Source organism: Bombus bifarius, unplaced genomic scaffold, assembly GCF_011952205.1.
Source record: "Bombus bifarius isolate JDL3187 unplaced genomic scaffold, Bbif_JDL3187 scf7180000009739, whole genome shotgun sequence".
NCBI lineage: Eukaryota > Metazoa > Arthropoda > Insecta > Hymenoptera > Apidae > Bombus > Bombus bifarius.
In genome coordinates, this window is record NW_022885307.1 from 109,983 (window position 1) to 122,522 (window position 12,540).

Consider the following 12,540-nt stretch of genomic DNA (forward strand, 5'->3'; position numbering starts at 1 on the left):
CAAAGCTCTCGTTTTGTTGAAATGTGTATTAGCAGAATTAACAATATAAAATTTCTTATCGGTTTGTTATTTTATCCTACAGTTTCTTTGACGACTTGCACAATTAACCTATACACTTATATTCTGCGACATGTATTACCATGTGAATGCTTAAACCCCACTCGAGCATTTCCCAATCATGGAGGGAGATTCTACGATATATAAAACTCTAGCTGATACGTAACATCTACTCAGTATAAATTCTGTTCTTTCGAAGGAAACACACAAAGCGTATTTACTGCAGCTTGATAATAATTCAAGTCGACCTCAACTCATAGCTCAAAGTTCAATATACAATTATCCCGTTATACTTTGAAAGTTTTCCATTCGAACGAATCGCATATCACCGATTTTCCGAAGACTCGAAACGTTATATTAACAAGGTGACGAATACTTTTCACTTGATTAATATAATAATCCGTATGGGAGATTACGAATTTACACAAGTATACTATCAGTGGCAAGACCATTGATGTGTGATTATAAAAATCGGGAAAATTTCGTTATATCAGTTTCGTTTGATGTAACAAGTTTCGAGCTCTCGTTGTTGCCACGACCTATTATATTCATAGTAAGATTACACACAAAAAAGAGATAAATTGACGAACGAAAAGAAGGATAACGATTTAAGAATGTAGCACATGAATGTATCTACGAAACTCTATGATACTGTACTGTATTGATAAGGAACAATAATTTTTAAATAATTTCTGAAGTAGAGTTGCTTTTTTTTCTAATATTGAGAGAAACGCTTGCATTTCGTGTTTTTAACTTTGTTATATATAAATGTTATTAGTAGTCGGCAAATATAAACAAATTTATTAACAATTTTATCGCAGAACGTGATACTTTTTTTGCAGAAGTATTAAATACGTGGATAAGACATCGAATCGGGAACGGTGAAAGTAACGTTTCAGGCGAATCTAATCGAATTCCGCGCCGATTTCATCTCCTGGATGATCGAGTGTCACGTGACTCGAGATTAGCCGAACGAAGTGACGAAGGTACCGAAGTTATAAATAACGGCTACCAGAGGGTGGGAAGTCTCTTTCACTTTCTACTTCTACACTGTACCATAGTGCATTTGCTCCGCGCTCGCCTGGCTGTTACGTTGTGTACTGTGCTGGTGTAGGGTTGGCTCGTGCGAAACCAAAGTAGGGTATAGATTGAACTTAAGACCGAAATTCCTCGCTTTCTTCAACTATTAAGGACGTCAGGCAAACTGAACGTGTCAACAGAGTTACAACACGTGGCCGAAGCATTTGAGCGTAGACGAAAGAAACCAAAGGCTGTATCCACGATCACGAAAAGAAAGAAAATGCCGGAGACCGCTCATCACATGAATGGATACGCTAACGGGCACACGCCGCCCGAGCTACAACAGGATACCAGTTTCCTTTTTACTTCAGAATCCGTTGGCGAAGGCCATCCAGGTAGGTAGCCTAAAAAGTATGCGTTCGTTTCATGACTCTTGTATATTTTGGACGACATCGTGCTAGTTCGTCTCGAGTTCCATGTCGATGAGCCGCGTGTGCCGCCATGAAACTCGATGAACGAACCACACATACTTACATATGTATATACCGTGTGCGCACGCCGCGATTCTACCCTTTCTTCGCGCTTTCTTACTTTCCTTAAAAGCTTCGAAATGCGAGGATGATGTTACGTTGCGATTTATTTGTTTCTTCGATTCTCTTTTTTATGCCTACCAAATACAGAATATCAATGCGTTTAAACAGCAGATCGGGAGCACATTTTTCCAATTGCTATCAGAGCAGAAGCAAGAACATCGGCGTCGCCATGTGCTCCTGAATATCACAATCCACTATCATCTTCAATATCTTCCACATTTCTCCCCTTACGTTTAAATTCTTCATTCTTTTTCTCCTCTAATCATATGTTAAACAGCTTTCTAAATTCACTTATGAATTATATACAGAATTCGATTAATTCTTTTATATCGAGTTATCTCGGGTATCGTTTCACACGTGCAAGCGCTGAACGTAGTTAATACATATTTTCTTTTAGTCATGAGTCTTGATTGGATTATTGTAGTCCTTCAACTATATATTATTTTATGTATTCTAAAGTAAAAATCTGAATTTTCATTCAAAAAGTAATTAAATATTACTTCCGGTTGATTTATTACAAAACCAGGCTTGCAATATTGGTTCGACCAAACATCTTAACAAAATTTTACAAATATGTACGGAACAAGTTTAAATCAATTAGCATATATTCCATTTTCTGGTTATGCAATTGTTTCTAGAAATATGTATCTATTTGTTTCAAAATTCATACATCTATATAGAAATTACATATACCAATAATTCGAGAGAAAGTTAGCTAGATATAAATTTAAAATCACTTCTATTCTATAGTTATAGTTTGCTTAATTTTTTTCTCTGTTTTTTTTTAGATAAAATGTGTGATCAAATAAGTGATGCAATTTTAGATGCACATTTAAAACAAGATCCTGATGCAAAAGTGGCTTGTGGTGAGTTTTCTAAAAATGATCCTAATTTTTCAAATAAATTGAATCAGTGGTGTCATAACCTCTATTTATAAGCTAGTTGGTATGACCTTGAGTTAATTTTGAACCATAGAACTCTGAAGGGATCTAGTACTTGATACAATGTCTATAGTTTAAACTGTTATTTAACAGTCATCAAATGTTTATGTTCATTTGTAATTCTTATTTTTATATGTTATTTTTCGATTATTCAGAGACTGTGACAAAAACAGGAATGATACTGTTATGTGGAGAAATTACATCAAAAGCTGTGGTAGACTATCAAAAAATTGTTCGGGATACTGTTAAGCACATTGGATATGATGATTCTTCAAAAGGTAACAAATATTCTTATTTGTTCTTCGTGTTTCTTCCTTTCAGTGATGTATGTTTGTTAAACCCTTTCATTTCCCTAAAATTTTATTAAATTTATTTTATCTGTACATCTAAAACATTTGAAGTTTTCCTTGCTAACATAAAAGATTTCCATCTTCTATGTACACATGCCCTGTGGCCGGAATGATATCTTTATTATCTTATCCCTCACAAAATTCGCCTCATTTGGTTCTCCAGAATCAGATTTTATAAATACACGGTCGAATCATGGCACGAAAGCTTCCGACACTAAATATAATTTTTATTATACCTACTGTCTTTACTTACTAAATTATTAAAAAATGAATTTGCATAATTTAAATAAATATATATTTTTTTATAACAAAGAGATGTGCCTTACGCTACATACACGTTAGAAAAGTGTTAGAGAAAATTCCATGACTCGATCGATTGGATGACCAATATCCTGCTCATTATTTTTTTGGAAAAAATAAGTAAAAGAACACTTATGAATATGTAACGTAAGCATATCATGATCGTGGCAGGATTCGATTGGCGTACGTTGAACCTTTTGGTGGCGATCGAACAACAATCTCCAAATATTGCTGATGGTGTTCATGTGGACAGGGAAGAGAAGGACGTGGGTGCAGGTGATCAGGTACATAACCCATTCTCAGCCCGTGCCGCAGAGCAGCCATATAATTCAATAACATTCTCCTTTTTTTGCTTTACCCTCTCCCCTCTTTCTTATGATACATTCTGTAGTTTTTATAACATACACTTTCCTCGTGTTATGCGTGAATGTGTGAATCTGTGTATGCAAACAAGTACTGTGTTTATTCAGATACAGGAATTACATGTTTTATAATACAAGAATTTATTTTATCTGGAAGATTTATATATAAATAAATTCTACTTGTATATTATAGGGATTCTAGGTTAGAGAAATTCATCACTGCATAAAAATCATAATAATTGTCACTATGAAATATGTAACAATGTTCTATTTCATTAACACTATTTCATACATTTTATGTATTTTAGTTAGGTTTTGGAATTACACAATATATCGGTTAAAGAAAAAAATTGTATATGGTATTAAACTTAAATAGGTCAGAATAAATTTATTTTTAACTTTTTTTAAAGCAAGGAAATTTATTATCTTGAAACAGCAGAGTAAACTGGGATACAAAACAGTGACGAATCGGTGTAATGAGAGTATTGATATTCATAGTAGCAAACATTTATATCTCATTCGTATAATTTCTACAGGTTTTGACTTCAAGCTTTGCAGTGTTCTGCTGGCGCTTGACGCCCAATCACCAAATATTGCAGCAGGAGTTCATGAAAACCGTAGTGATGAAGAAGTCGGCGCAGGAGATCAGGTCAATTAGCATTCTGATCTGTTCGTTTGAATTTTCTGTTCTTCTTTCTGTCTTATCTAATGCCAACGTAGTTACTTCCTCTTAGCTTTCTGAACAATATATGCATATTTAGTTACTCTTTTCTTACTCTCGTTTTGTTTACCTTATTATTATCGTAGGCACATATTTAGTTTTGGTAATGGTATTCTGTAGCTTATTTTTTTCCTCTTTCTTCCCACCCTGTGTGTAGAATAGTGTTACATAAAATATTAGTTTCTTATTAATATTATTATAGTATTGGTGAAGGCGTCTCTACCATCTAAGGCGTCTAAACCATTAAAGCTTACTCCCATATCTAATTTTCCTTTCTATTTTCTTTTTTATTCTTTGTATCTTCTGCTAGTTTTTAATGCAATTTTTATCCTTTCATCAATTGTTATAACAAACAATTTTCAAGTGTTATTTATAATTGTTTCTTTGTTAGAAATATTCATTAACATTTGCATTGTGTTATATATAACTGTATCTAAATTTGTTTCTGCATACTACAGTTCCACATTTTTATTCTGCAATAAATATGAAATATATGACCAATTATTCAAAACCTAGTCTTACATCTGTATTTAATTATTTTGGTCAAGTTTAGAGCTATTATCTCCATAAGTTCGTGTTATCATTAAAATGTGTTATAAACAAGAATGTAACAAAAGCTACTAAACAAATTAGTGAATACAGTTGACTCAATATCTTGGTAATTCTGCTCTGTATGACACCTCCCTCACATATTATTTTTAAAAATTTTCAATACATCATAGATTACAATTCCTACAAATTCTGAGTGTAAATTAACACATAATTTTTAACTGTATGTTGTGTGCACTTTATTATTTTATTAATGCTTAATCTCCTGTATTACAAATTTACATAATATTGCAAGTTAATTAAAAGCACAATAAATCTTTCTCCTGCTTCAACTCCATACCTTATAAATTTTAGCTGAAATAACTTAAATTCTTCTCCTAGGGTCTGATGTTTGGATATGCAACGGATGAAACTGATGAATGTATGCCCCTAACTGTTGTATTAGCACACAAGTTAAACCAAAAAATAGCAGAATTAAGACGAAGTGGTGAATTATGGTGGGCAAGACCAGATTCAAAAACACAGGTATGACTTTAATTAATAAATTACACAATTGTCTCCTTCAAATGTGGTAAAATTTGAAAGTATTTGTTAAAATGATTTATATTAACATTAAAGTTTATTTAATATTATTCAATGATGTCACATAGTATTTGCTACTCTTGAATGCCATGATGTTAAAAAACATTACTGAGAATAATTTGTAAATGATATATTAATATTCTCAAATACAATCTTTTTTTCTGATAACATTTTTTCCTGTTAATATTATACAATAGGTCACTTGCGAGTATGTAATGGATCGTGGTGCCTGCGTACCTATAAGAGTTCACACAGTGGTGGTATCATTACAACATAGTGAAAAAATTGGCTTAGAAGAATTACGCAAAGCAGTCATGGAGAAGGTTATCAAAGAAGTTATTCCAGCAAGGTATCTAGATGATAGAACGATCTTCCATGTTAATCCTTGCGGATTGTTTATTATTGGTGGCCCACAGGTAAAATACAAATTTTTTATATTAAATTTAAATCAACTTTCCGTGAAATGCTTTTAATAATATTTATACTTCTCTGTTTATTTGTAGAGTGATGCTGGTCTAACTGGTCGCAAAATAATAGTCGATACATATGGTGGCTGGGGGGCTCATGGTGGTGGTGCATTTTCTGGTAAAGATTTCACAAAAGTTGATAGATCTGCCGCTTATGCAGCAAGATGGGTTGCTAAATCTTTAGTAAAAGCTGGTCTTTGCAGACGATGCCTTGTACAGGTACAGATTATTATTATTCTCTATTATTATAACATTCATTAAAATAACATTCTTTTCTTTACTACATTTTACTTTTTGATGAAAACATACATGTTCACAATGAATTTTTAGGTTTCTTACGCTATTGGAGTAGCAGAACCTCTTTCAATCACAGTTTTTGATTATGGTACTTCTAAATTATCTCAACACGAACTTCTAGGTATAGTCAATAAAAATTTCGATTTACGACCTGGGAAAATCGTTAAGTAAGTAATATTTGTACCTTATACTATATTTTGAATATAAATAACCAAGAATGTTGTATAAATAGTATTATAATCATTTCTTAGGGAGCTGAATCTTCGTAACCCCATTTATCAGCAAACTAGTACTTATGGACATTTTGGCCGAGAAGGATTCACTTGGGAACAACCAAAAACTCTAATTCTCGATTGATGAGAGCATAGACCCTAAATCAGTTTGACGTTTCTTATTGTAAAACGTCTATCAAGTCGTTCTCAATAATCATATATCTCGTAAATGTTTTCCGAGATTTTCCGACCTCCGCATTACTTCGCCAAGTCCATCAATTCCTTTTGCCAATTTAGTACTAGCCGGAAAAATAACATTAGATTTTTCCACATCATGGAGTTCTTGGTATTATGCGATATAGTACAAATTTTTTTGATCCAGCATATAGGCAAGAGCAATTTTTTTTTTCTTACTATTCGCAAACTGAGTTGATGTTTATCAAACATTAGATATAATGAAACTATCGGCAAAGGGAAAGGTGAACTAAGCCTGTATGAGTCTGTTACTTACACGTGTACTTGTAACAGTCACGTGAGATTGTTTATTTACCAATGATACAACTCATTACCATGGCTTGTAAGCAGTGTGTTGGAAGTTAAAATGGTAAAAGAACAATAATACTTGGAATGATAAACATTCTGTATTTGGAAAATGTATAAATTGGCAACATCAGGCCAGGGCGTGCCTGTAAACAAACATTTGAGATAAAAATATCTCAAATTTTTAGCAATGTTTTAGTCCTGTGTATAAATGTACATGAAAGACCAATTTGCTTTTAAAATACTAACGTAACATTTTAATACCTTGTGTTCATCTATTCTAGCAAGTCTTGTTAATAGTAACTATGCTTTCATGTACGTTTGTTCATTAGAATTATTTATCGTTCGAGTGCAAATATAAAATGGTAATAACTATGTACATTAACTTTTAGCAAAGTGGGGAAACGAAGCAATTAAAGTGACCAATTATAAACGAAGTTTCTTTTCATATTGTTTAAAACTTTCATGACATAATTCAATATAATATTGACGAGGAGTTAATAATATCGCATTTATTTAAATCTTAATTAAAGCACTACAAATTTTTCAATTTCGTTTGAACTTAGGTAATTGCGATACTACTATCTCTTATATATTTATATATATACATACATGCATTTTCCCTCTTTGCTTCGTTTGAATAGATAATTATAATAAATATTATCGATCTTGCAACTGTATAGCAAATGATGCAAAATCAAATGTTAGACCTTATTTTATGGAGGTCTAGTACAGGTTGCGTAGCGGAGCTCGAAAATTATACGATTTTTCCAAGTTGTAGTGTGAAGATCTGTAACACTATTGTATTTTAAATCAACAAAAATGTAAATGAAATTTAGTAAATTCGTTCCATTAGATTGATGTAACGATCTATCGTGTAATGGTATTGGCAGTGTAAAGATACACAAGATCATTATATGCAAATCATAATAAAAAAGATTTTTTAATAAAATGCTAAATGCTGTCATTCATTTTTTGTTATAAACAATTTACAGGTTAACAATTCTCTTTGCACTTCCTCATAATGATATTCTATAATTTAATAAGTACACGTAAAACTATGTTTAGTCAAAGATTCTTAAATTAGAGCTCTATTTCGCAGCAAATTGCAAGTAATTGTAGTCAGAAAAATTAATAAATAACTTCTACATTTTCACCAATATTTGTCTTTTTCGATGATAACATAAAAAATATAAAACGAAATTTTTATCTTTTAGATGTAGCTCGCATATTACTATTCTCCAATATATAAAAAGTTATGTATGATTTTGCAATATTTAAAGAATTAAAAATGTATTAATACATAGCGTAGTTATAGCAAAATTCATTACAAATATAGTAATTTACATAATATATATTCTTCATTTTATTACATATGTATTATACGATGCTACATATTTGGAAATTGTATAAAAATAGAACTTGGATAAATCCTTACTAATATACTGTATTAATTATTAGCTAACTATTGTTATAACTAACATTTCAATACACTCTGTCTAAAAAGCAGATAAACTTTTCATGACAAATTATAATCTCATTTAGGAATTACAGATATGTAATAATTTATTATAATAGATCTTGTAGATGAATAGTTTTGCATAAATGACAAAGTATTGAATATTAAAAAAGAGTAATTTGTGTTTTTGTCATAAATTGAGCATTTTATGAGCATTCTATGTGGCATTATATGTGCATTTTATAAACATAATATGTGGAAAAATTCTATAACAAATAAATTATAATATATTATATAGATAACATAATACAATATTCATGTTATTATATTCTAAAATATAAGGAAAAGTTAAAGAAGTAAAATTTGTTCACTAGAATATATTTGTTTTTTAAAGACTAAGATACAGATGCTAAAAATATGTTTTTGAACAATTAATTATGTAAGCAAAGCAAACTCTCTCTCTCTTTCTCTCATAAAATTAATTAATTAATTCTCTCATAAATTTAATTAGTTATCCATAATGTATGTATATGCTTAATATATAGTATATGTTGAATATATTTATCAACAAATAATATATACATATATACATTTGCTGATTCAACTACCGAGAGAATCATTGCGAGAATTACCGTATATTACGTTGGCGTTCGTCATCCCGTGGACCGTGGATTCGTATCGCGTCTGAGGCCATTGTTACTAGCGTCGCAAGTGCCTATTCACCGTGATTAATTGTCAGAACTCTAACAATCCCATTATTGTAATAAACTACACCTGTGTTGTACTGCATCAATGGCTAATTCCCGTGAAGATTCATTTGACGCCCACAATCTTAATCTCTGTGCTCATCCGATATATATATATATATATATATATATATATATATATATATATGCGTATTGTATTTAGTAATATATATAATTATTAATTTTATATTTTTATTGTAATGTATATTATGTACAATTTTTATTATTTTACAAATTTAATTGGGAATGATCAAAACAATATGGAAAGACGTAAGATATTTAATTATATTCTTATAATTAAAGTTATATACATAGAAATACATAGAATTGTATACAATATAAATGTCATGAAAATATGTATAAGGAACAAATTTTTTATAAAAAAAATGTTTTGCTAGAATACTGATCTACATTTTAATAAAATATAACTTATTGAAATATTATAACAATGTGTAGTGTATATCAGATCGAAAGATGTATAAGTTCCATTGCATATTTAATAAAATAAAAATATGTTGCAATTTTGCATTTAATGTATTTAAAAATAACATGTAAGCGATACTATTAATGAATCATTCAATATACTCCAATCAAATAGTTTTAACATAACTAGATAGAAATATAGTTGGAATTATTAAATGAATTAGTGCTAAGTATCAGTTACAATATACTTAATATATTGTACTAACAGTAAGAAATAAGAAAGCTATTATCATACATGATTAAAAAAAATTCTACAGAAATGTTTTTTTAATTTAATGGCGACCGATTTTGTAAACAATAGGATATGCAATTCGTAGGGGAAATTTAATTTGTTATTATTTTTTTGGGTGCATGGATACGACTGTGCCTTAACAACGAACTTTTATCAGTGAAAGATTTTTCACATTCTACACACTTGTATGTTCTGCCAGTATGTGTAACTAAATGTCTGCTAAGTCCAGATGCATGACAAAAGGCTTTAGGACAAAGTTGGCAATGGTGTAACTGTATATCATTTGGATCCAACTTTTGATGTCTTCTCATATGTACCTTCAACGCTTCTCGTTGAGTAAAGCTCTTGTCACAATGTTGGCATTGGAATGGTTTTTGACCAGAATGAGTCATGAGATGTCGAAGTAAAATTTCTTTCTGTGCGAAGGCACGATGACAAATGTTACAACCAAACGGTTTTTCACCTATATGAAATATATAAAATATAACTTTGAAAGTTAAAAATTGGATGTTCATTTTTATTTAATCTCTTAATAATTTTTTTCATTACCTGTATGAGTACGTTCGTGTCTGACCAAAGCTGATCTAGTAGGGAACCATTTTTCACAAGCTTGGCATGTAAAACCTCTTTGTGTAGAGTGAACAGACTGATGACTTTTCAACATTATTCTTCGGGTAAATGCTTTTGGACATTTATCGCATTGAAACACTTTTAACTCTTCACTAGTTTCAACTACACGAAACAAAATATCTTAGAAATTTGTATAAATACTAACATTACATGTTGGGAAATCATATGTACTATTTACCCATGGTATCTCCGATAGGTTGTAATTTTAAGGATTCTCCTTGACCTGAACTGTTACTCGTAACTTCCATCATATAAACATTTTTGTGGTCAGCATTTGCAATTGCTCTTTGTACTTCTTCCGCTTCATCTTCAGATTCCTGTTCTTGCTTAATACGTGTTGTACGTATTGTGCAACGTGCTTTTGCAGTACGTTCCTCCGCAGGTACTAATGTAATATTTTCTGGATCTTCCGACATTGTTTCTTCCATCTCTAAGTTTTCTGAATTCATACCTATATTTGATAAAGTAAAATATTTTAATAAACTTTAAAACAGAATCATATAAGAATTAAATCCTAATAACAAATGTTTTTTAATATGTAAATTTGATATGTAATCCTAGTACCTAGGATGTAACCACCAACAAGTTCTTCTTCCGTTACTTCAATTGGATCTCCATCTGTTTGTCCACTGTCACCTTTACTTGATACTAAATCAGCTAAAAGCTGTTTAACTTGTTTTGATTTTCCACTGGAAGAATCCTTTAGTTCTTCCCTGTTACTATCCTGATTTTCTCCTTCTTCGCCTTGACCAGTTAATTGTTGAATCAATTTCATGTGCTTACGAAGTTTAGCATCAGCAGCTTCACATTTTTTCTTAAACTGGTAGGACTTTTCTAATTGATATTTGCACGGATAACAAATCATGTTTGGAAGACCATCTTCTTCATATACCTACAATATAACGAACATTAATCAATTCATTAATCAATTACTCAATTCTTTATATATAAAATTATAAGAACTGAATTATAATGTAGTTGAGATTTTTATTACTCATTACTCTATATAAAATAATAACGCGAATGTGAATAACATTACTGTATAATACTTATATTTTTGACGTATTTACATTTTATATTTCTTCAGAAATACAAAAATAGGTTAACAAACATTTTGATGTCGTTAAAATTATATTGTGTACGAATTTCGGAAGCTACTTTAACCTAACAATAAAGAAATATCAAATATTTGAGATGCCAAAATAAAATAGTAGATACGTGGAAATCTTGTTATAATGGAGCGAAAAGAAATGTTTACGATATTGTGAAAATATATCGGGTATTTTAACTTATTTAAATTCATCGCTGTTCAAGATATAAAGAACTGGGAGGAAAAAGGTAGAAGGTTCATGATTCTCCAGATATAAAGTGAAAACTGAGAACGCTAATGGCATTGGCTATAACATTGCAGATTTCTATAAATTCGTAGGGTAAACGATCTGTAATGCAATGATATGCCTTGTCTAGATTCCTGTAATGAAAGAGAAGGTGGCGTCAACGTATCGTGAACGCAAAGTCGATAACTCGGTAAAGCCGGTAGTTGCTTTGCGCAGTGTGTCGAGCGTTACATTAGATTTAGGAACGAAGTATTCTCTGTATATTGCGACGAATGTGTGGGTGATGCTCTCACAAATACGAAGCAGAATCGAAGAGTGGGGTAAAAGAGAGAGAGATAGAGACAGAGAGAATCTCACGCAGAGAGATAAACTAGATTCCTATTTTTCGATAAGCTTTCGATATACGCACGAAAGAAAAGCAATCGACACTCCTCTAACTTGAGTCTATTTTATACTCGTTGTGCCAAGTCTTCCAACTCACCTCTAGATTAACGCAAGCCATTATTCGTAGAGATAATGGGATAGTTTCGTCGTCGTAAATCGACACCATCTCCTCCTCCTTTGCCAAGCACAGTCGGCACAGCTCGTTCACATGAATGATTACGTTGCTCGGGCTATCACCCTTTTTTCTACTGTATGTTTTCATTTTGACGTTCTGCAAG

General features: G+C 31.2%; 2 protein-coding genes across 3 annotated transcripts; one reads left to right on the forward strand and one right to left on the reverse strand.

The window, feature by feature from the left end:
• Nucleotides 1-226: 226 nt before the first annotated feature.
• LOC117215576 (S-adenosylmethionine synthase) lies at nucleotides 227-7,943 on the forward strand. Of its 2 annotated transcripts, XM_033461926.1 has the most exons (11): nucleotides 231-422; nucleotides 900-1,043; nucleotides 1,119-1,472; nucleotides 2,459-2,536; nucleotides 2,767-2,889; nucleotides 4,160-4,272; nucleotides 5,275-5,418; nucleotides 5,673-5,891; nucleotides 5,979-6,161; nucleotides 6,273-6,406; nucleotides 6,491-7,943. In XM_033461926.1, the coding sequence occupies exons 3-11, from the start codon at nucleotides 1,358-1,360 to the stop codon at nucleotides 6,594-6,596; spliced, it is 1,215 nt and encodes a 404-aa protein (XP_033317817.1). In that variant the 5' UTR covers nucleotides 231-422; nucleotides 900-1,043; nucleotides 1,119-1,357; the 3' UTR covers nucleotides 6,597-7,943. The 2 variants fall into 2 exon arrangements, with proteins under 2 accessions (XP_033317818.1, XP_033317817.1); XM_033461927.1 differs by lacking the exon at nucleotides 4,160-4,272 and adding an exon at nucleotides 3,433-3,545 and having other exon boundaries at nucleotides 227-422; nucleotides 900-1,472.
• Nucleotides 7,944-9,651: 1,708 nt separating this feature from the next.
• LOC117215586 (zinc finger protein 543-like) lies at nucleotides 9,652-12,524 on the reverse strand. The gene is made up of 5 exons (XM_033461945.1): nucleotides 12,360-12,524; nucleotides 11,106-11,433; nucleotides 10,720-10,992; nucleotides 10,461-10,643; nucleotides 9,652-10,374 (listed from the first exon to the last, which is right to left on the reverse strand). Exons 1-5 carry the CDS (start codon nucleotides 12,522-12,524, stop codon nucleotides 10,004-10,006), a joined length of 1,320 nt encoding a protein of 439 aa, XP_033317836.1. The 3' UTR covers nucleotides 9,652-10,003.
• Between the last annotated feature and the right edge of the window lie 16 nt (nucleotides 12,525-12,540).

Bases quoted from the DNA above. Each gene is read 5' to 3' on its own strand.
- LOC117215576 (XM_033461927.1), top strand. From the start codon at position 1,358: ATGCCGGAGACCGCTCATCACATGAATGGATACGCTAACGGGCACACG. The intron at 2,890-3,432 runs GTAACAAATATT...TGATCGTGGCAG, and splicing joins ATATGATGATTCTTCAAAAG to GATTCGATTGGCGTACGTTG. The intron at 6,407-6,490 runs GTAAGTAATATT...ATCATTTCTTAG, and splicing joins CGACCTGGGAAAATCGTTAA to GGAGCTGAATCTTCGTAACC.
- LOC117215586 (XM_033461945.1), bottom strand. From the start codon at position 12,524: ATGAAAACATACAGTAGAAAAAAGGGTGATAGCCCGAGCAACGTAATC. The intron at 10,993-11,105 runs GTACTAGGATTA...TATCAAATATAG, and splicing joins TGTTGGTGGTTACATCCTAG to GTATGAATTCAGAAAACTTA. The intron at 10,644-10,719 runs GTAAATAGTACA...TGTTTCGTGTAG, and splicing joins ACCTATCGGAGATACCATGG to TTGAAACTAGTGAAGAGTTA.